Genomic DNA, 21,677 nt, shown 5'->3' on the forward strand with positions numbered 1-21,677 from the left:
CTCCCGGTGTCCCAGGGAAACCACTGGGCTGGGCCCCTGGCTCCTGGCAGTTGTAGTTTGGAAGGACAGCCCTTATTCTGATTTTTCAGATGTGGAAACTTAGGCTCAGAGGGAATATCTTCACTGCTAGCATTCTGAGGACTGTCTCAAAGTTTGCTGGCTTTCCATTCCCAGGCCTACAGTGTCTCATGGTGACCCATCACACAAGCTATAAAGCCATGTGTCCTGGGCTACTCATTGAATCCACCGCGTCCCTGCTACATTACTTTATACAGATCACTTAACCTCTGTGCCTCCCTTCTCCCACCTGTATGGGGACCTGGTACAACAGTGAAGTTCTAGTCATCCCCGCCGGACAGTGTGCAGACCTGCCATGTCGGGGCCACCATGCTTGAGGCGGGGTAAAGATGGCTCCTATCCATGGCTTACCCAAGCTGTAGAAGTGGGACCACTCCAGGGTGGCTTCCCAGAGGGAGTGGCACTCAGCTGGGCCTGGTTGGAGAAGGCTGGATTGCAGCTATGCTGCATACAGGAGCTGTCATCTGCTCTGTCCCTGCCCCTTCATAAGGACTCCAAGTGAGAGGCTATGAGGGAAGGATGGCTGTGGTGATCAGTGAGACAGAGCAGGAATGGAGTGTTGGGTCCGCTGCTGAAGGCAGAAGTCTCAGGCAGGCACTGAGGCCATAGTGAAGGAAACTGGCATCCTCCTCCATGGTCCTTGGTGACCTATGTCACCCCACTGAGATGTCCTCACTCCAGACAAGAGAATGAGGGACACAGCCTTGAAGGTTTCCCTCTATTACCTGCCTGGCCCATGGGCGAACATCATCCCCAGAGCAGCACCTGAATCCCAGAGTCTTTCCTGGGCAGCCAGCAGTCTCACTGGGATGAGGATGGGAGGGGCTGCAGCAGGGCCAAAGGTTAGGGCTAATTGGCAGACAGTGCAAATGCAAGGCTTAGGTGATCCCTGATCAGTTCTCTATCCTCCCAGCCAGCGGTACTGTGTCTGCAACCCTGGGGTGGTACGGCAGTTCCGGAACCCAGACACCATCTTCATCCTGGCCTTCGCGATCATCCTGCTCAACACAGACATGTACAGCCCCAATGTCAAGCCTGAGCGCAAGATGAAGCTGGAGGACTTTGTCAAGAACCTCCGAGGTGAGCCAGCAGCAGGGCACACTGCCTTCCACTGCCCTGAGAGGACACGCATGTACCCGAGCTCTGGCTTCAGCAGAGTGCAGTGCAGCCTGTGCCATGCATGCCCCTCACCACAGGGGAGGCAGAGGACCTGCCTTCTGTGGAGGTTTCCCTAGCGGATGCATTTTGAGATGGAGCCCCCTCTGCCAGTCGTGTCAGATGGTGTTTTCTTACAGAGGTAGTTGTAGGAAACCCCATGCAACACCCTAGTAGGGATGTTGCTTCCCAGCTGGATAGATGCCATTAGCTGCAGGTGAGAACATCCCTGAAGATAGTGCATTACCTAAAGAAGCAGAGCTGGTCTGCAGCAGGCCACTTGATCAGATTATCGAGTGCCAACTATGGCTTTGTCATCTGCCCCCCTCTGAGGGAGGATGCCCCTGGGTAGTGCTCTCCAGTTCTTGTGAACTTTATGGTATCTTTACTCACCCCCTGCTGGCTGGATCACAATAGCAGGAAGGCTAGGAGCACCCCACATGCCCTGGGAGGTGGCCCCAGCTCAGCTCCAGATATACACCAATGGTTCCTGCAAATCCTATGGGAGGCAGGGAAAGAGTGCTTAGAGGGCCAGAGTCATTGCATGAGGCCTTTGGCTGCAGGTTGACCAAGGAAGCTTGTGATTCTACAGAAGGCAGAAGTGCAGGGACACCCTCCCAAGACCCCATGGTGAAGCAGAAGCCAGGGTACTAGTGGCTGCCTCTGTTAGCCCCAGGCCCTGTACTTCCCAGCCTCTCTTGTTGAACCACACCAACTTTTGTGGTCACAGAATCCCATGTGCCCCTTGGTAGAAAAACCAGAACTGTTTTTCCTAGAGGAAGAAGGCTCCAGGAGGGACAGGGTCAGATGTTTGAGGTCAGCTGCCTTCAAGGCAGTGCTTGAGTCTCTCTCTCTCAATGTGTTTGGGTGAGAGTACTGTTGTAATCCTGCTAGGCAGGGCAGGGCCAAGCACTCCACTCCTAGGGAGGCCATCACTCCATCAGCTCTAGTCACCTCTCTTCCAGGTAGGAACTTGTGTGCCTTTGGTCCCATCTGACCTTGGGAGGGAGGGGCCCAGGGTTACAGCAGATGATTGACAGGTTAGGGTCTAGTCATCTCCAAGTTAGGGAACACATGTTTCCTCAGGAGTTTTCCTCAGTTTACACAACAGTGCCAATAGCAGGGAGGCCCTGTGGTGTTCAAAAATGGTGAAGGGGACTTGCTCAGCATCTTGGAGCCCTTCCCTTTAGCTAAAACTTTCAGATTTTTCCATTTGTTAAATGGGCATTATACTCAAATCACCAGAAGCCAAGAAAGTTATATAGTGTAGCCACCTCATTTACAAAGGCACTGAACTCAATGCTGGTTACCCCAGAACTTTGGGACATCTGTGTTTAGTTTTTAAATTTATTTGTTTCATGGGTATGTCTGTGTACCTCATCTGTGCTTGGTGCCCACAGAGGTCAGATGAGGGTATGAGATTCTCTGGAACTGGAGTTCCAGCTGATTGTAAACCACCATGTGAGTGCTGGGAATTAAACTCAGGTCCTCTGCAAGAGCAGCAAGTGCTCCAAACTGCTGAGCCGTCTCTCCAGCCCAATCTTAGAGCATCTTTATTCATAACCACCAGGTAGTGGTAAGGAGCCAAGTGGAAAGGTGGATGTGGGGGCATCCACACAGTGGGTTGCTGGCCAGCACAAAGAAACCAGCCATGGATCTGGGGGAGACACGGATCACATGCTAAGAGAAAGCCGCCAGTGTGGAAGGCTACCTGCCCAACCTACCTATGTGGCTGCTGAGAAAGACCAGGGAGCTGGGCTAGCCGGGGCTTTGGGGAAGGAGGATGGGGGAGAATAGGATTTCAGGGGCAGTGGCATTATTTTGTATGACAGTGTAGTGTTGGGTTTTTTTAAAAGATTTTTTTTTTACTTTTAAACTTTCATTTATTTTATGTGTATTGGTATTTTGCCTGTGTATTTGTCTGTGTATCACATTCATTGAGTTACAGACAATAGTGAGCTGCCATGTGGGTGCTAGGAACCAAACCCACCCAGGTCTTCTGTAAGAGCAGCAAGTTTTAACTGCTGAGTCATCTCTCCAGAACTGTCTACTGGGGTTTGTACATGCTTGTCCAAGAGTATGGGAGGTCACACACCAAAACTGAGCCACTGTGCAAGCCATGGATTTGGTGCAGGTCATGACTGTTAACAAGCATGGTTCTGGGGAATATTATGAGGGAAGCTGGCCATAGGGAGCTCCAAGAACCTCCTATCTTCTGCTAAATTTTCCCTGAACCTAAAATGACCCTAAAAACAGTCCATTTTTGTGTTTTGGTTTTGTGTTTGTGTGTGTGCTGTTGATTTTTTGTTTTTTGTTTTTTTTCAAGGCAGGGTTTCTCTGTAGCTTTGGAGCCTATCCTGGAACTCACTCTGTAGACCAGGCTGGCCTCGAATTCACAGAGATCCACCTACCTCTGCCTCCCGAGTGCTGGGATTAAAGGCATGCATCACCACTGCCTGGCTTGTGCTTTTCTTTAAATTACATTTTATGTATTTATGTGAGTGTGTGTCTGAGTGCTCAGAGGTGGTGGGAGGAACCAGCACCCAATCCTAAGGAGGCAGGGCCACTAAACTCCAGTTGGACCTGGGCATGTGTATGGAGGACAATTTGGGGGGACTCAGTTCTCTCCTTAGGGATCAAACTTAGGTGATCAGGCTTGGCAACTAACACATTTGTCCACTGAGCCATCTTGCCAGCCCACAGTCTATCTTTGAAAAATAGAAAGTGAAAGTTCTCTAGTGTAGCCCCTGACCTACCCAGGCCCCACCTTCTCCCTGAAGGTCTTTGCCTGAGCAGAGCATCTGCAGCAGGGCCCTAGGAACTGAGCCCAGCTGTGGAAAATGTATTTTCTCATTATGCTGTACCTCCATGGTTCTTATTTGAGGTGTCTAAGAGGCTGATGTAGTATGTGGACGGGAACTTGGATCTCTGGCCTTTGAGAGGGAAGCAGAAATGCCACCACTAGGCTGGCAAGCATCTCTTTTCCCATGAGACAAGCTCCTCATCGGAAGCAATCAGTGAAAAGGGAGGTTAGAAGTGGTGATTCTGGTGGGCATGTCCTATGGGAGGCCACAGTCCTCACAGTCCTTGTCCTATGCAGGCTACAGGGAGCCTGCTCTCTGTTTTTAGGGCTGATTTGCTGCAGGGAGCCTGCTCTCCTGAGGGTTTCTCTTCCCCAAAATTTTCACTGTAGGAAAAAAAGTGGTTTATGTGCTCTGGGATGGTGACACCAGAGATGGCCACAGTTCTATGAAGGTTACTTAGACAAACAATGTGTCTCCCTCATTTCTCTGTGACAAGCCCATGTATTACCAATGCTCTTGGTGACCTGTTATACAAAGGAGGACACCAAACCCAGGAGACTGGGTCGCCCATAGTTAGGAGGTGGGAAGGGACTTGAAGAGGGCTCAGCTCCAAGTCTCTCAGAGCCAGAAATCACTCTTCAGCTTGCATAACCTATGCATGCTAGCCCAGCAGTTCTCAACATATGGGTCTCGACCCTCATAGGGGTCACATATCAGATATCCTTTATCCTGTATATCTGATATTTACATTATTCATAACAGTAGCAAAATTACAGTTATGAAATAGCAACAAAAATAACTATGGTTCCTCATCACAACATAAGGAACTGTATTAAAGGGTCACAGCATTAGAAAGGTTGAGAACCACTGCCCTAGCGTCACCTGTAGAGTTGAGACCATTGTGACCATGTCACAGGCCTTTGCTTCATTTGTACGATACATCTACAAAGGTCTACAGACATAGCTTAGACATTAACACAGCACTGTTCTCCTTGAGTCTGGAAGGACTCAAGGAGACCCATGACAGGGACCTTGGAAGGGCTGTGGCTCTGCTGGCTCCTGTTAGAAATATGTGAATCCAAGGCCTGCATGGGGACCCATTGTAGAATGGAGCCTCTGTTGCCCAAGCCCAGCCATTCTCATGTCTAATCATTTTCCCTTGACCAGGTGTGGATGATGGTGAAGATATTCCCCGGGAGACACTGATTGGGATCTATGAGCGGATCCGTAAGCGGGAACTGAAGACCAATGAGGACCATGTGTCCCAGGTGCAGAAGGTTGAGAAGCTCATCGTGGGCAAGAAGCCGGTATGCAGTGGGCCCGGTCCTCCACCCCTTAGTGTAATCCTGGGTCAGTCAGCTCTGCCACCACTGGAAGGGCCCTCCTGGCCTGGAGATTTTTCCAAGTAGTTCCTCTGGTACTTGAGAATTGCAGCTGCACACCTGAGAACATGAGGCCCTTGGTGTGGTCTGTGCTTGTTCAACACTGACCTAGGGATGCCCTTAGATCCTCCACAAGACCACAGAGAGCCAGGGCCTCCTTTTGGCAGTACTCCTGGGCAGCCTGGCAACTGGAAAGAAAGAGCAGGTTCTGGGCAGAGGGAGGGACACAAGTTTCCTTTGGGAATGTCAATTTTTTGTGTGTGTGTGTGTTTTCCTATAGATTGGATCCCTGCATCACGGGCTTGGCTGTGTGAGTACTTCTACTCTTCATCTGATGCTCCATCTACAGTTCTCCCATGCCTTGGGGCTGCTACAGAGTCCAAATTCATTTCCAGAGCCAGCTGAATCTCAATTTCATAGTTACTCAGCCTCACACCTCTGTGGGTCCTGAGACCTTAAGCACACAAGAAAGGTGATGGTGGCTAGCCAAGCAAATGGGCTCCTGGCATCTCCTGTGGGTACCCTGCTGACCCCAGACCTAGACACTATGCATGAGAGGACCTTTATGTAGCCACTAAGGAACTTCCTGCCTTCCCACGCCTCTTGCTCTGTCCCCTCACACTTCATACCTTCACTATCTCAGCCACTCTGTTTGGCTACCCATGCATCCCAGAATACACAAACAGGCACACCCCTGAAAGTCTCCATTATACCCAGCTACCTGTGCTCATATCTCTCAGGGCAGCCCCCATCCCAGATTGCCCAAGGAAAGACTCCCAACACCCTATCCTCTTGCCTCTTCCCCACCCCTCAGAAGCTTTCGTCTCCCATCTTCCCTCATACTGGGCTCCCTGAGCATGCCAGGTTGGCCACACTGGCTCACGCTCTCTCTCTCCGAAATGAAGTCCTGAACTTAGCGGCTCCACCAAGCATCTGGCAGCTGACTTCCTGTGAGCAGGCCCAGAGGGTTGATTCTACCAAACCATCTGTGTCCTGTAAGAGCCAGGACTCCCAGAGCAGAGCTGGGCCTTGCTGGTGGCTTGCAGTTTGGCCTGGAGGGTGATAGCTTGGCTATGGTGAAATTGTGGGGCTGCTCTCATAAGCCAATGAGCATAGGACAAGGCCCCAGCTATCAGGTATTAGAAGGCACAATGGGAAGAATTTTGGTAGATGTCCCTGGGATTCAAAGCAAAGCTCTGCAGTGTCCTGTAGCACCAGCTACTCTAAACCCTGCATGCCTCAGTGTCCTCATCTGGAAGAGGACTCTGGGAAGGTTGTCTGCAGAAACAGGGCTGACAAGTGATGGTGCTTTGGGAGAGGTCGGAACCCATGGCTTCATGTCTGGCCACAAGTTCTCTGTAACATGGTAGGAAGGGAGGGGGGCGTGGCAGATGCAAGTCTACTTAAGTCCTGCAAGAGGTCAGGAATCTCAGAGTGCCTTTGGGATAGTGGTAGAGTATTCCCTCCCATCCAGGCCCCTGAGGGCAGGTCACAATAGTCAGGTGTCTTTCCCTGCACAGGTACTCTCTCTTCCCCATCGAAGGCTGGTCTGCTACTGCCGGCTTTTCGAGGTTCCGGACCCTAATAAACCCCAGAAGCTGGGACTGCACCAGAGAGAGATCTTCCTCTTCAATGACCTCCTGGTGGTAAGTGGTGTTGGGAGGTGTCAGGGCCCAGATGTTCTTATGTCCATGCCTAAGCAAGGGCACTAGCCCACAGTCTTTAAATTCAAGAGAAAGACTCCAACTCATACTCATGAACAGGGTTGTTCCTTGGCCTCTGTGAACATCCAGGGGGCCTGACTCCAGAGAACCTCAGTGTTGAAGGACTCTACATCCTGAGCAGAGCAGGTCCCTTTCCAGGAGAGCTCCACATAGCTGCAGGCCCCATGAGACTCCAGACTTCTAGGGAAACAGTCTCCAGCGTGCATGTGGCATTCCCAAGTGCATCACTGCCACTGGGCACTGCAGCACTGCCTGGCTCAGCAGGGCCACATACTCTCAAACTGGCAGGAAAGTGCTCCCCTCCTCCAAATAGGATTTCTGTGCTAGTTTGCTTTTTAATGCTGTGATAAACACCATGATCAAAAGCAACTTAACTTAATGAGAAAAGGGTTTAGTTTAGCTTATAGGGCAAGAATCAAAACAAAGCAGAGACCATAGAGAAAACCTGCTTACTGGCTTCCTCAGTTTGCTTTCTTAATACAAGTTAGGACCACCTGCCCCAGGGGTGGTACCTCCCACCTCAATCAAATGCCCCATTGACTTGCCTACCAGCCACTGTAATACAAGAGTTGTCTCAATTGAGGTTTGTTCTTCTCAGATGACTCTGGTGTATCAATATGTCAGAAGCTAACCAGCACAATTACTGCACTGGCTGGCTTCTGGTCTCTTTGATAACAGTGACTGCTGTGATGGGCAGAGACCTCACTCAGGCATGAAGGTTTGAACCCTTGAACAAGTCACCCCAGGTCTAAGTGTCCTTGTGTCTAGAGAGCCTTTTACATGCAACAGGCTTTCTGCTAGTCTGGAAATGATGGTCTTGCTCTTAGGAGTGGTGTTGAAAGAGCGAGCCCTGACCTCTGAGGTCAGCACCATTTTGCCTTAGCTGCCCATCCCCAGGCATAGGCACTGGCCCCTGTGCTGTCTGTTGGGCTTTGGTGGCAGCTGAGATGGCACAAGGACCCTAGCCTCCCCAAACACTGCAGCATTGCTCTGTATCTGCTGCCTTAGGTGACCAAGATCTTCCAGAAGAAGAAGAACTCGGTGACATACAGCTTCCGGCAGTCCTTCTCCCTCTATGGCATGCAAGTCCTGCTCTTCGAGAACCAGTGTGAGTCTTCTGGGACCTGTGGGGTATGAGAGGGCACATTGTTCCCTTTGTTCCTGTCACCTTCAGCTAGGATGCAAGCCTTCTATGTACACATTCCCTCCTCAGGACAGGCTAGATGAATAGAGGGTACTTTGCCAGGGACCAGGGTTTTAGCAGGCAGAAGTAGGTTCATTTGTGGCATGTCCAAGAGAAGCAATCCATGAACAGTCTGATGACACATGCAGAAGCTGAGAGTCATTGTCCTACACCAACCCTGCCCCCCCATCTGTAATGCCTACCCTATGGGAACCCCCACACCAACCCTGACCCCCCCATCTGTAATGCCTACCCTATGGGACCCCCACACTGGTTCTCCAGTGTAGTATAGTTGGGCCCAGAGCTCCTACCTATGGACCCATTATTGCTTAGGTCTGGCCCCTTCTCCCGGGCTGCTTTCTTCTCCTTCTCTTCTGTCAGAAGTCCCTGAGCTGGGACAGTTGTTCTGCTAGTGTGGCAGGGCTGAAGTGTCTGTAGTGTTACAGACCCCACCTTGTCTCGAGACAAGCTAGTACACTCTTGTAATCAGCCTTCCAGAAACCTGCAGTTTCAAAAACTGTCAGCCACAATTGGCCACCAGAACCACCATGCTAGCAGCTGCATTTGAGGCCTTCAGCCCTCCTGTTCCTCAGACTGCTTGCCCTGACCCTTCACAGCCTTTCTTACCTTAGTGTTGACAAGGTTTGTGTCAACTCAGACTGCTCAGGCCAGGGCAGGGACCTAGTGGGCGCAGGAGTGAAGCCAGCTGTGAATACTGGTGGTCATATTCATGTGCCTCCAACCCAGATGTCAGGTGAGAGCACCAGCCACCCTGCAGTGGGAGTGCCTCACTCAGGCACATCATATGTGGTTTGAATGATTTGGGTAAATTGCTGAGTCCATATCAAAATTTCCACCTTAGATTTAGATATCTGGGATTCAGCTTGGTGCCACTCAGTGCTCACTTCCTTGGGGAGATGCTCATCGGGGCCTCTGCTTCCAAGAGAGCCAAGCCACTGAGAGAGTTGGCTTGATATGGGGCGGGGACATGGTCACCCCAAGGGGACCATGATTGAAAGCTTTTCAGGAGTAAAGTCTTTGTTGTCCAGAGTTCCCTGGGAGAAAGGATAAGACACCACACAGCTGAGGATGCCACTGTCCTCCAGGATTTGGTGCCTGGCAGTGACTGTTGGCTTCAGGGTAGGCTGTCGCCCATGTCTTGGAGAGAAGGCCATTTCCTGCTTATGATTCTGCTTTTGCAGAGGCCACCTCGGCCCATCCCAAGGCACACATCCTTGTTCTCTGGCCAGTGGACCATACAGTGACTGCTGACTCCATGGCCCTTCCTCTCCTCCCCTGCAGACTACCCCAATGGCATCCGGCTGACGTCTGCTGTCCCTGGAGCAGATATCAAAGTGCTAATAAACTTCAACGCTCCCAATCCTCAGGACCGGAAGAAGTTCACTGATGACCTGCGGGAGTCTGTTGCTGAAGTTCAGGAGATGGAGAAACACCGGATAGAGTGTAAGTCCCAAGCAGGACACTGAGAAGCACTGCATAGCTCCTAAGTCTCAAGAGGTCTTCCCAGGGATCCTTCCTGTCGTGTGCTAATGACAATGTTCAGAAGTGGTTGGTGCCAGGACTCCCTGAGGCCCAGGAATGAGCTCTCCAGGTCTTTGTCTCAACAACGTGTGCCAGAGTAGCCCTTGGGGAGCCATCCTTCCCCTCAGCATACTGCTTGCCTTAGCCCAACCCTTGTTTCTGGTCACTGTGGAGTTGAGTTTATGCCATTCAATCCTAATCCTCATTCTGGCCCAGTAACTGTTGGTGCCCTGGCTCTAGGTCTCTGCAGACTTGCAGTGTCCTCACCTACTCCTCTGTAGATAAGTATGGCCCACTCCTCCACCAGTCCAAGCCTAACTTGCAGCCCTCCTGAGCTCAAAAGTGCAAGTCTGTGTTATCACAGGCAGCTGGCCTCCGGGGACTGCTCACAGCCCATTTCTTATCTAGAATGCCATGATGTCCCCCTTTTCCAGGAATCTCCCTCCCTATTCCCAGGCGTTAGGGCCCAGGACAGCGGCCACTGCCTCTCACTGGTCCTCCTCCTCTGTTACAGCGGAGCTGGAGAAACAGAAGGGTGTCGTGCGGCCCAGCATGTCCCAGTGCTCCAGCCTCAAAAAGGAGTCAGGCAACGGAACACTGAGCAGGGCCTGCCTGGATGACAGCTATGCCAGCAGCGAGGGCCTCAAGCGCAGTGCCCTCAGCAGCTCCCTGAGAGACCTCTCAGAAGCGGGTAAGAGCTGGGCTGAGAAGCAGCCTTCCAGCTGATGCATGCAGGACTGAGGCCTGGCGTCCATGGGCAGGCATGGTGAAGGGCTGCTCAGGGCATGGACACAGTTTTCTTGGAGGTCCATGAGCATCCCAGGACTGTAGCGGGACACAGAAGTGTCCAAGGGACAGTCTGTGCAAGACACCCAGGGATGGTACCCCACTTCCTACTTCTCCCAGGGTCTTTATCACTTCCCTCCCGCCCCCATATCTATCGCTCTAAAGCTAAGAGCATCAGGCTGGTGCGTCCCGTGTGCTTTCCACTGCTGTGTGTCCTATGCTAATGAATGAAATGGAACGAAGGCTACTGAACTGTCTGGGAACCCTCTTTGCCACTGTCCTGGTTTGCTTCCTGTAGGGCTCTTTTCCTGAGAATTCCAGGCCTCTGTCTAGCATAAAGCCACTGCCACAGTAGGTGTGTGGCAGAGTGTGGGGGAAAGACACCTAGTGGAAGCCGTTCACTGTCAGTGGTATTTCCTTGTTTCTGTAGTTTAATTTTCTGCCAGCCATTTAGCCCCAGAGAGCAGGAACCTGCAAGCCACCTAGATTTCTTAGAGGCAGAGAGTACTGTGAGCCTCAGGAAGCTGCTATCAGTGGCCTCCTCATCCAGCCTTGGAGAGGAAACAGATGCTGTCAGAGCAGCAGCCCCTTAGCTACCACAAGTGTCTAGCCAGTAAGTGTGCATGGAGCAGTGTAGCCTTGGTCCTTAAGTGAGGTGGGGCACTTAGAGCCTGCCCAGCACTCCCTCCCAGCCCTCCCACCACAGCTCTGCCTCATACTGCTTTCTCATTTCTCAGGAATTGTTGGTTTTTTTTGTTTTTTGTTTTTTTTGTTTTTTTCCTTTTTTGAGTTTTGTTTTTGTCATTTTTTTTTCCCATAGTGAGAATCTGACACCACCAGCATGAGGGTTTAAGCCAGGGCTTCTCAACCTGGGCACTGGAGACACTCTGAGGCAAATAACTGCCTGCCATTGAACTGTGCCTGGTTCACCAAGGCCAGCAGCACTTGCTCACTTATGACAACCTGTTGCATCTCCAGAAATGCCAGGTGTCAAATCACCCTGGTTGAGAACCACTAGCTTCCCAGTGGCCTGTTCAACCCAGCCCATGTCACGGGACTGCTTGGGCCCTGGGGTGGTTTGAGTCTGTGCAGTGGCCCCGCTGTAACTGAGGCCTGGGGCAGCAGGCTCAAGGGTCAGGCAGAATCACCTGTCTGGTTGCATCCCTGCAAGGATGGAGCATCTTGATGCAGCTGCTTTCTGAATTGTTACTGGTCGTTTCCTGGACACATCAAGGATTTCATCAGGGGCAAAAGACTCAGAGGGGATCCCAAACATCTGAGTCCAGCCAAGACCACCAGTGATGTCCAGTGAAGCAGCATCTTACCCTGGAAGACACTGGCAGGGCATCTGGAGAGGCAGGCTTCTTGACCTGGGCAACCAGCTCCCAACAGGCAGCCTAGTCGTCCTCACTCTCCACAGTGCCACCGTGCAAAGCCTGAGGTGATGACAGTCAGGTGCACTATCTCATGAAGATGCAGGCCTTGATCATTATAGTGGGGCAGGGTTCCTTGAGAGCAGCTGCCTCTGATTTGCAGTAGCCCGCCCCATCACAGACAAGGCCTGAGCCCAGCAGGAACCTGGAATGGCTCACAAGCAAGCCCATCGATAGACACCTCCCTTTGGGAGAAGGAAGGAGACCCAGCTCTAGTCCTGTCCTCTTCCCTGGGCCACAAAAACGAGGACCTGTGAGCAGACATGTAGTAGCCATACCTAGCCTGGCCCTCCCCAGCTACACTGACCAGTACCAAGTTCCCACAGAGGCCATCCCTGGAGTCAGAGACTTCGGATGCTGTACCAGGGCAGTCCATCTGTGAGAACTGGTGGCAATGAACAGCTACATCGCCTCCTACTACACAATGTCCAGCAGAGACTGGGCAGCATGGGTTCTGGAGTCAGCTGTCTGAAGCTTATGCCATTACTCTGCTACCATTCTTGAGCAGGCAGGCCTTGCCTCAGTTTCCCCAGCTGCACTGACAAGTCAAAGCATGTGAAGAATTTAGAACTGGCCTGTTATCCTCCTTCGTGAGTGAGGTATGAGGGCCACAGCACAGGAAGGAGAGCTCATCCTACCTCTGAAATGCAGCCGAGGCTTTAAGGACCATATATGAGACCCTTTCAGCTGAACCATGCAGACCAGGGCGTGAGCCTGTGCGTCCAGCATGCCTTACTCCCAGTGGCTGAATGTTTGAGCAGGCTTGTGGGGGTGCAGCAGTGAGTACACAGTTCTGTGAGTGATTGTGGGGAGAGCTGAGAAGTGGAAAAGATGAAATTGAAGAAACTACAGCCCCCACTGGGCAATACAGTCTCCCTCTGCTCCAGTTCTGGCTGCAAGCCACCTGGTCTTTTCTGGGGAGCCTCAGGTGCATGGGGAGGGGCTTAGGAGCCTATCTGAAAAATGAGAGCAGAGAAGGGACACTCTTCATGCATGTTGTGCCACAGTATCCTGGCCACCCAAGAGAGCAGCTTGGAGTCAGGAAATGGTCATCTCACAGATGGAAAAATGAGGCCAAAAGCCTAAGCCATAGTGGGTGTATCCTTTGCAGCTTGAAGCCTACTTCTGCCATGGACCTCATTGGGAAGCCTCTTTTGTACCTGCAGATGGGGAAACATCCTTCTCACTAAAGGAAGGGGCCATCTACCCAGGATGCCCAGCAGCTGATATCTACATGGTGTCATAGCCTTCCTTCCCCTGACCTAGATTCTCCCTTGAATCTGGGGCTTGGGGTCAGCAGACAAAGAAGTAACTAGATCTCCTCCTCCATATCTGCTTGTCACTACTAGTCTCAGTGGTCATGTTAAGGCTAAAAGGCCCATAGTTGTCTCCACCTGATACTTCTTTGCAGTCCAATCTGCTTTGAGGGACAGAGACTCTCAGGCCCTGATGATAGGCCTGGCCACCAGAGAGGCACACAGCAGCCTCTTCATCCACCAGCTCTCTTTGTAAATGGAGGTAGCCCATACCTTGTCTTGGCCTTGGTGCTTCCCTCTGACCCATCCAGCATGGTGCTCAATTCAACTCAACAGCTAGCGCTGCACCCACAGAGGCTTACCAGAGATCCTGCACCCTCAAACAAGAAGTCAAGGAGAGACTTCTGAAGGGACTGCTGAGGCATGAGTGGGCTATTGGAAGGTCCAACCTCTCTTTGACATAGCCAGCATACATTGATGGGTGGGTACCTACTATGTGCTATGTCCTCATTGTAGACACTTTGGACTTAGAATGCATTGTATTTTGGGTAGGAGAGGTAGACTCAGGAGGCAGGGCACTGCACAAACCAAACCCTACCCCCAGAGGTACCAGAGGACAAGGGGCCCAAGACTCAGTTTCCCCTTGACCAACTGCTCTGCCCCAGAAGGCAAGGAGGGGAATATATATATGTAAGCATGCATGTGGATATGCATATATATATATATATATATGAAATCCACTGGGGATCAGGGTATTGTGCTGTTGCAGAAGCTGTACCCCCAGCTGAGGCTGGCTGCTCTGAGTCAGGTGAGCAGGCAGGAGTTTGAGGTGGTAGTACACATATCCCCACCTCAGACCCCCTCCCCAAAGACCACAGTTCAGGATAAACATTACAAAGTTGGACCTGGTTTTAAAAACATTTTCTCCCTTTCGCTGAGCATTTGTTCACGCCATTGTTTTTAAAACTTTCACTGCACTGCTGCTGGCCTCCCCACTGAGCCCGTTCAAGCCCCCCTTAACTGGCAGACACATGGGCCAGCCCCAACTGCGGGCAGTGGCAGCGGCAGGCGGCAGTGGCAGCGGCAGGCCTGGTGTGCGTGTCTAACCTCTGGTATTGCATGTTCTGGGCAGGGAAGCGAGGGCGTCGCAGCAGTGCGGGATCGCTAGAGAGCAATGTGGAAGTAAGTAGGAAGCACCCGTCCAGCTGGCCATCCTGTGTCACCCTCCCTTGGTTTCTATGTTGTCTTCTTTTGCTCTTCCCTCCCCTTCCTGCAGAGACACAGACTTGGCCCTCCCGCCCTGCCTGCCTCCGCCCTGCATGCAGCTTCTCTGCCTAGAAGCATCCATGCCTCTCACTGCTTGTTCTGACCCAAGGGTTGGGGAGAGGGAGGCGTGGGTTTTGTGTTCTCATTTCCACTTAACCCCTGTTCCCTGTGGTTCCTGAGCATGATGAACGTCCTGGCTTTCAGGTCCCGCCCCGGGCGCAAGCGCCACCCGCCCCTCACTCATCCTCAGCTCTCACTGTTGGATGTGTTAGCCCCACTCGCCTATCCCTACGCTCCGCCATCCATTGCTTCCTTCCTGGAGTTTTACTGGCTGTGTGTCTGGGGTCAGGACACAATGGAATCGCTTAGCTAGCTCACAGGAGGAGTTTCTGAGAGAAAGGAAGAGTCAGTGTGGATTTCATGAGCTTTCTTTCATTCATTCCCTGTTGCTCCCTGCTGCCCACACCTTGACTGAACCTACAGACCTTTTACTCCTCCTGGGTTTGTAACCGGCAGCTTCGAGGAAAGTCCTAGGCCATGTCCCCCACCCCCAAGGATAAGGTTATAGGGTCCTACCTGTCTGATCCCACCATCCCAGATTCCTCTGGACACCCCCCCCCATGGGCAGAGGTCCCAGGGGAGTTTAAGGCCCAGCTTCACAGGAACCAGGTTCATGCCTCTTCCACACTCACTGCTACCCACCCCGTGGCCTCACATGCTCACAACACCCTACCCTGTCACGTGGGCTGATGCCTCACTCTGGCAGAAGTATCCTTGTGCTGTTGCACAGAAAGGAGATGCCCCTCACCTCCATCAGGACCAGCCCCCAGCTGCCCTGCACAGTGGCTGTCAGGCTGAGCCTGCATCTTTCCTATCCTCGGGCCCAGCAGTCAGTGGGTGACTTCTGAATTTGGAAAGCTTGGTCAGGCCTGTGTGCTTCGAGATCTTTTAATTTTGGTTTCTATGAATTTCCTTTTTAGGGCTCCATCATTAGCAGTCCTCACATGCGCCGGAGAGCGACCTCAACACGAGAGTGCCCATCTCGCCCCCCCCAGCCCGTGCCTAACTCCTCCTCTCTCCTGGGTTCTTTGTTTGGGAGCAGGAGAGGGAAGCCCCCTCCCCAGGCCCACCCACCCTCAGCCCCTCCCCCAGGACCCCCTCACGCCCATCACCCCGGGCCCTCAGAGGGCCCTCTGCATGGGCACCATGTACAATACTGCCACGCGCAGCAGAACCCACCCCCCTATCACCACCACCACCACTACCACCCACCCCCACACCTGCAGCACACCCACCAGTACCACCATGGCCCACACGGGGCGCACCCCCCATACGTGGCCCATACGCACAGCCACCCGCCTCTGCCCACAGCTCACCCTGGTCACGTGGGGCATGCAGCCCATCACCATGGACAACCCCCTGCCCCACCGCCCCCTACCAGCAGCAAGGCCAAGCCCAGTGGCATCAGCACAGTTGTGTAGACAGTGTAGGCAGCCGCCTATCACACACCAGGCACACAAGGGCCTACCAGGCACCAGCCTCAGGTCAGCCCAAGGCACCACTGTCTCCACTCCCTCTAATCCATAGCCTGAGTGGACCCATGGGCTCGCCTTCCACAGAGTAGAGTTCCCACTCGGCCCGAGGCTGGGCCTCAGCCACCATTGGCCTTGACACAGCGCTGACCAAGGAGAAGTGGAATTGTCTCTCACCCTGTCAGCCCTCAGCCCTCACTCCACACACATCTGAAAACCCAACTTAACAAAAGACAGATACAACAGAACCAACCCCAGACCGGCTGTGTTATTGTTCTGTTATTGGCAGTGGTCAAAAATAATAATAATAATAATAATAATAAGTAGGCCTGATATGGGTGATGAAAATACGTAAGTAAACTTTATATAATATAAATATATAAATATATAAATATATATATATACATACTGTATAGGTAGTGTTTGTGTGTGGGAGATAAGCATTTCATCCACAAAGCTAGAACTAGGGACCTCCTAAGGACTGCCACTTAAGTGACAGGAAGTCAATCTAGATAAATGTGTGAGTAGACCAAAAACCCTGCTAGAAGAAACCCAGGTCCTTCCATATTTTCATATGAAGAAATCCCCTCTAGCCTGGCTGAAACCTTACACGCTCATAACTCACTGTGCCAAGTAACACAGCACCTGACTGTCTAATACCCCACTCTGCTCTGTATAGACCCCTATTTTATTAACAGAGTACTATTCTAAGTAATCAGTATTATAACTGCTGTTATCTCCAGTAAGCAACTAGGCAAAGTGCAGTCACCTCTATCCTAGTACTTGGGGCAACCAGTCTAGAGCTGACTGTCTCAGGACCTCAGCCCCACAGATCCCTAGACACTTTATACTGGCTGCCATAACTTTGAACTCCCATGCTCTACATTCCTTCCCTCTACATGGTGAGCCATGCTCACCCTCCCCCACGATCCTCCAAGGGCCCACATGGCAGAGGGACCATCCCCAACACTATGACCACTCATCTTCGTCTACCCAATGCCATAACTCCCTCATCCAGTTCCCAGCCCCAGCAGGCGGGTGGCGTGAGCGCTGGGCGGCCCAGGGCGGTGTGTGTGTCCCGTGTTGTGTTCTGAGTGGCAACAGCAATCACTGTAATTCCATGCAGCCATGTGCTCGTGACCCCTGTGTCATCACTGTGCCTAGCCAATGAGTGCTTGGCCCTGGCCAGGTGAAGCCCCCACTGCCTGTCATGGTCCAGTGAGCTGCCAGGCCCCACATGCCCCAGCTGTGTTCTTGTTGCTTCCATGTGTGACACCATGCACTTCCCCTGGGGCCACATGCTGCCCATGTTCCTGTGCCTGAGTCACCCACGGGCTGTACTTTACAGTTTCAGCCCTTCCAGCCACCGCAGCCTCCAGTGCTGTGCTCCTAAGCCTAGGACCTGAGGACTGCCTGTGGCCTCTGCCTGCGCGGAGTCCCTTTCAGAAAGGAAGGAGCTGCCGCCTGACCGTGGGCTGCGTCTAGGACCTTGTGAGCCAGCTGGCCAGCCCAACCACAAGAGATCATGAGCCCAGTCTGGCCCATCGCTACCCTGCTGGCTTGCTGGGGCCAACCATTTCCCTCCTCTCATCCCTGTCCTGTCGTCATCGTCGAGGTCACGTACCAGCAGATCTGCAAACTGAGCACTTTGTATCTCTGCAGAGAGCAAATCCCGCCAGCCACGTGGAGGTCAGCCTTCTGTCTCCCAGTGACTCAGCCTGCCCACCCCATCCCCTGTCGGCATGGCTCATCCTTCTCTTGTCATCTGCACAGAAAGACAACTGATAAGCAGAGTGTATCTGGCTGGGGCCAGCTGGTGAGGAGCTGCCTGCTTCACAGTGCCCCAAGTCCCTTGCTTTCCTTAGGCCCTGAGTACTGTCTGTCCTCTGTTGAAGGACACTGTCTGGAGAGGAAGGGGAACTGCGCTGCATGTCACCTGGCACTGGTCCTGTGGGGCTGTGCTCTCTGTATTGTACATTTGCAAAATACATCAGTGTTACTGTTGGCAAACAGTTGGAGTGGTAACATTAAATATTGTCGGCTTTTTTCACCATCTTCCCAGCCAGTGGTAAGTTAACCATGAACTTGAGTTTGTTCTGAAAAAGAGACATGGCCATTAGATACTCTCTTTTTGAAGGGACACCATTCAGGAACAAACCTGAAGGAAGACCCAGTTTATCTGGTGAGGCAAGGCCTCCCTCTCTAGTCTCCTGCACTTCCTTGGCTAGCCAGGGCTCTGGGCTCCTCTCTGCTACCCTCCATGTGTCCTGGAGACATGCTGAAGATAATGTTCAGTCTTTCTCTGGGATACCAACTCCATGGGTTATTGGGTCAGAGTAACCAGACCTTGTGATTCTGTGTTGTTTTAGAGACAGGGAAATGTCCTCAGAGGATGTGTCTGGGCCTGCGAGTCACACCACAGAGCTAGCTTGGAAGCGCAAGCTGCTTGCATACCGCTGTACCATATTGTCTGGCATACAGAGTCACTGTGGTCCTTGTCTGAGGAGAGGGGAGACAAGAAGAGGCAGAGCCCCTCAGTGTCTACACCTCTGCTTACCACTATCAGGACACACTGGGGGCCTGCACTAATGACACAAGTTATCCTGGTCATCTATGGAACTGGTGGCCGGCAGAAGGCACCTGATAACATCACAAAGTGCTTTCCAGGAACAATAGTAAAGTTGTGGGTTTGTATTTTTTGAAGCTCCTGAGTGAGTTGTATAGTAGTGTAAAAATAAAGCTCACCTCAATGTGCCATCGGTGTCCCCAGCAGCCTGGTGTAGAGCATGCGCTCTAGCACATTGTAAAGACTTCGGAGCGGAGCCTTCTGAGGGGTTAAGCGTCAGGGTTTGCACTTGAGCTGTGAGGGAGGGGGCTGACTGCCATCAGCACTGTGAGGAAAGCCCAGCCTGGGTCCTGTGGGAGATCCCATAAGTACTGTAGCTCGCTCGGGTCTCACTGTTTTTGATCATTCCATTCTGGTCTGCAGATGACCAGGCTTGTCCTGGACACAGCTTCCCCAAATACCCCTGACTAACTCCAATTGAGGGTGCTGCTGGGAGACTTGAATGAGGGGCCAGGAGGGTTGAGCGATGTCTGTCCTGTCTGTTTCTGCAAACACTGGGGCTTGGGGGCTCTCTCTGAGCTACAGAGGGAGGTACCGGGACTGAGAGCAACATATGTGGAAAAGAGTAAGAAAAACTCCGGTAGCTCAATCCTGAGATATTTAAGAGGGATCATGACCTAAGGCAGACTCTGCCCATCCTCCATATTGGTTAATGTGATGTGTGATGCTGTTTTGTGTAGGTTCTCATTTCCTGGTCCAGGCTGTCTTTACATAATACACCTAACCTCCAATGAAGGTCAAATTCCCTGTTGGACATTCCCAGAGAACCCTCTGCTGGTCTCCCTTTAAACCACCACACTCCTCCACATGGAAGTGAGCCATGGTCTGTGCAGCCCACGTTCCCCATGATCATGGTTGTGTGTGTATCTGCTCCAGGCCATCCATGTCCTCTCCCAGAGTAGACCTGATCCCTTCAGGCTGCAGCCTATGGGTCTCTGGAAGAGCTACTACAGATGAGGCTTCCTGAAGCTGTGCTAGCCTTGGAGACAGGCTGTATCTGGAGCCGGACTAGACAAAAATGCCTCTGAAAATGAGCTGACATTGGGGGATGGAGATGTTGGGTCAATACCACTAGCAGCTGGGCTCAGAATGTGGCCTTCATTGTGCTGTCACCATTGACAGTGTGCCCAGCCACTGCCAGCCACCCTTTTGATAGTGTGAAGCCTGGCTAGGGAGACATAGAAGACCTGGGGTCGGGATTTGTTCCTTTGACTATCTGATCCCTGCAGGCTGTGTATGGGTCCAGCCACTCAGCCCCAGAAGTATGTGGCCCTTACCTGCTGGCTTCAACAGCTCTGGTGCCGCCTACACACTCCTTCCTAGAACTCTGCATGGCCCTATGATCCTACAAGCCCTTTCTCTCTGGAGACTTCCTGGGCCCTCTGGGATGGCCAGTCTTACATGGAGCTGTGAGGTACCCCTGAAGGTCAAGTTAGACCCATCTCTTTCTGCTCTCCTTGGGCCATGTCATAAAGCCGCTAACTCCAAAACGGCGCTCCTCGCCAGCAAGACATCATGTACTGTGACGGTCACCTTCTTCACCTCTAGTGTAGTTTCATGCCTAGAAGGCGTTTAGAGAAAGTTTTCCTTCCCTCTATCCCCGATAAAGTAATATGACCAGGGTTATGGGGACAAAAACTCCCATTTAAATTGGAAAGATAGCGAGGTATGGTGGCACAAGCTTGTAATTCTGGAACTCAAGAGGCTGAGGCAGGAGCATTGCCCTGAATTCAGGGCTAGCCTGGGCTACAGTAGCAAGTATCTCAAAAAGACAAGCCAAGGCCAAACACAGCTGTGCATTCCTGTAATCTCAGCACTTGAGAGGTCAAGGAAAGAAAATTGCCACAGGTTCAAGGCCAGCCTGGGCAATATAGTAAGTTCCAGGGCTACATTCTAAGATTTTGTCTCAAAAATAAAATACAAAGCCAATCTGAAAGCCAGAGACATCCTACGAAAATGCTAAAGACAGCCTCACTGCAGTTATCACAGGTTACCATCAGAGATTCCATACTTGGAGTTTCCCCATAGCCTTTGAGAACTACTCTGGAGAAAACAGGCAGCTCTATATATACAGCTTGGCTGTTGGGAAAGCAGAAGCCACAAATATCACAGGTCTGTGGGAAGACAGTCCCCTGAGGCCAGAAAGTCAGGATGAACCCCACAGCACAATACAGTCAGAGGACTCAGTGGGATAATGCCGGTGACCTCAGCCAGTACCACAGACCCTGAGAAACAGCCCCCATCAGGAGGCTGTAAAGATGGAGAGTCAGCTCCATAAGCAAGTTTTATTAGAGCATTGCACACATTGCCTGGTCACAAACCCAAAGAAACACGGGGACACAAATGTGCAAAAGTTAAAGGCACGGAGCTGGGCAAAGTGCTCAGTACACAAACACATTGGACCCGAGTTCAAATCCCCAGCAACCATGTGAAAGCTGGGCTTGGGGACTCATCTGCCCAGCATTGCAGGGGAAAGGACAGAGACAAGAGGACCTCTAGGACTCAGGCCAGCTAGCCTGGCCAAATCAGTGAGCTCTATGTTCAATGAGAGATTCTGTCTGAAAGAGTAAGATCGAGAACAGTGGAGGAAGACCCTGAATGTTGATCTCTGGACCCCATAAACATGTACATACTCCAGATGCACACAGAAGCAGAAGGTAACTATAAGACTACCTACCTGTGCTGGTTTTTATTAACAGTGTGCCACAACCTAGAATCACCTAGAAGAGGAATTGCCTAGGTCAGACTTGCTGGTGGCCATGTCTGTGAGAGACTATATTGATTGATGATTGATATGGGAGGGTCCAGCCCACTGTGGGTAGCACCATTCCTAAGCCTGTGGTCCTGGACTGAATAAGAAAGCTAGCTGGGAGAGGAGTCAAGCCAGGCAGCAACTTAAAGGGCATTCTT

At 51.9% G+C, this 21,677-nt stretch overlaps 1 protein-coding gene across 4 annotated transcripts in view; it reads left to right on the forward strand.

Moving 5' to 3' along the window:
- Iqsec1 (IQ motif and Sec7 domain ArfGEF 1) overlaps nt 1-18,196 on the forward strand; it is a 106,785-nt gene extending 88,589 nt beyond the window's left edge. For 2 of the 4 annotated variants that reach the window (XM_027428865.2, XM_027428866.2), the window contains exons 6-14: nt 992-1,158; nt 5,205-5,344; nt 5,700-5,729; nt 6,940-7,065; nt 8,152-8,251; nt 9,629-9,790; nt 10,383-10,559; nt 14,476-14,525; nt 15,590-18,196. In XM_027428865.2, coding sequence (XP_027284666.1) covers nt 992-1,158; nt 5,205-5,344; nt 5,700-5,729; nt 6,940-7,065; nt 8,152-8,251; nt 9,629-9,790; nt 10,383-10,559; nt 14,476-14,525; nt 15,590-16,090 — 1,453 coding nt within the window. In that variant the 3' untranslated portion in view covers nt 16,091-18,196. Of the gene's footprint in view, nt 1-991; nt 1,159-5,204; nt 5,345-5,699; nt 5,730-6,939; nt 7,066-8,151; nt 8,252-9,628; nt 9,791-10,382; nt 10,560-11,474; nt 13,321-14,475; nt 14,526-15,589 lie in introns of those variants that run through there. The other 2 variants (XM_027428871.2, XM_027428872.2) reach the window with 2 other exon arrangements.
- Nucleotides 18,197-21,677: the final 3,481 nt, after the last annotated feature.

Source organism: Cricetulus griseus, chromosome 8 (assembly GCF_003668045.3).
Source record: "Cricetulus griseus strain 17A/GY chromosome 8, alternate assembly CriGri-PICRH-1.0, whole genome shotgun sequence".
NCBI lineage: Eukaryota > Metazoa > Chordata > Mammalia > Rodentia > Cricetidae > Cricetulus > Cricetulus griseus.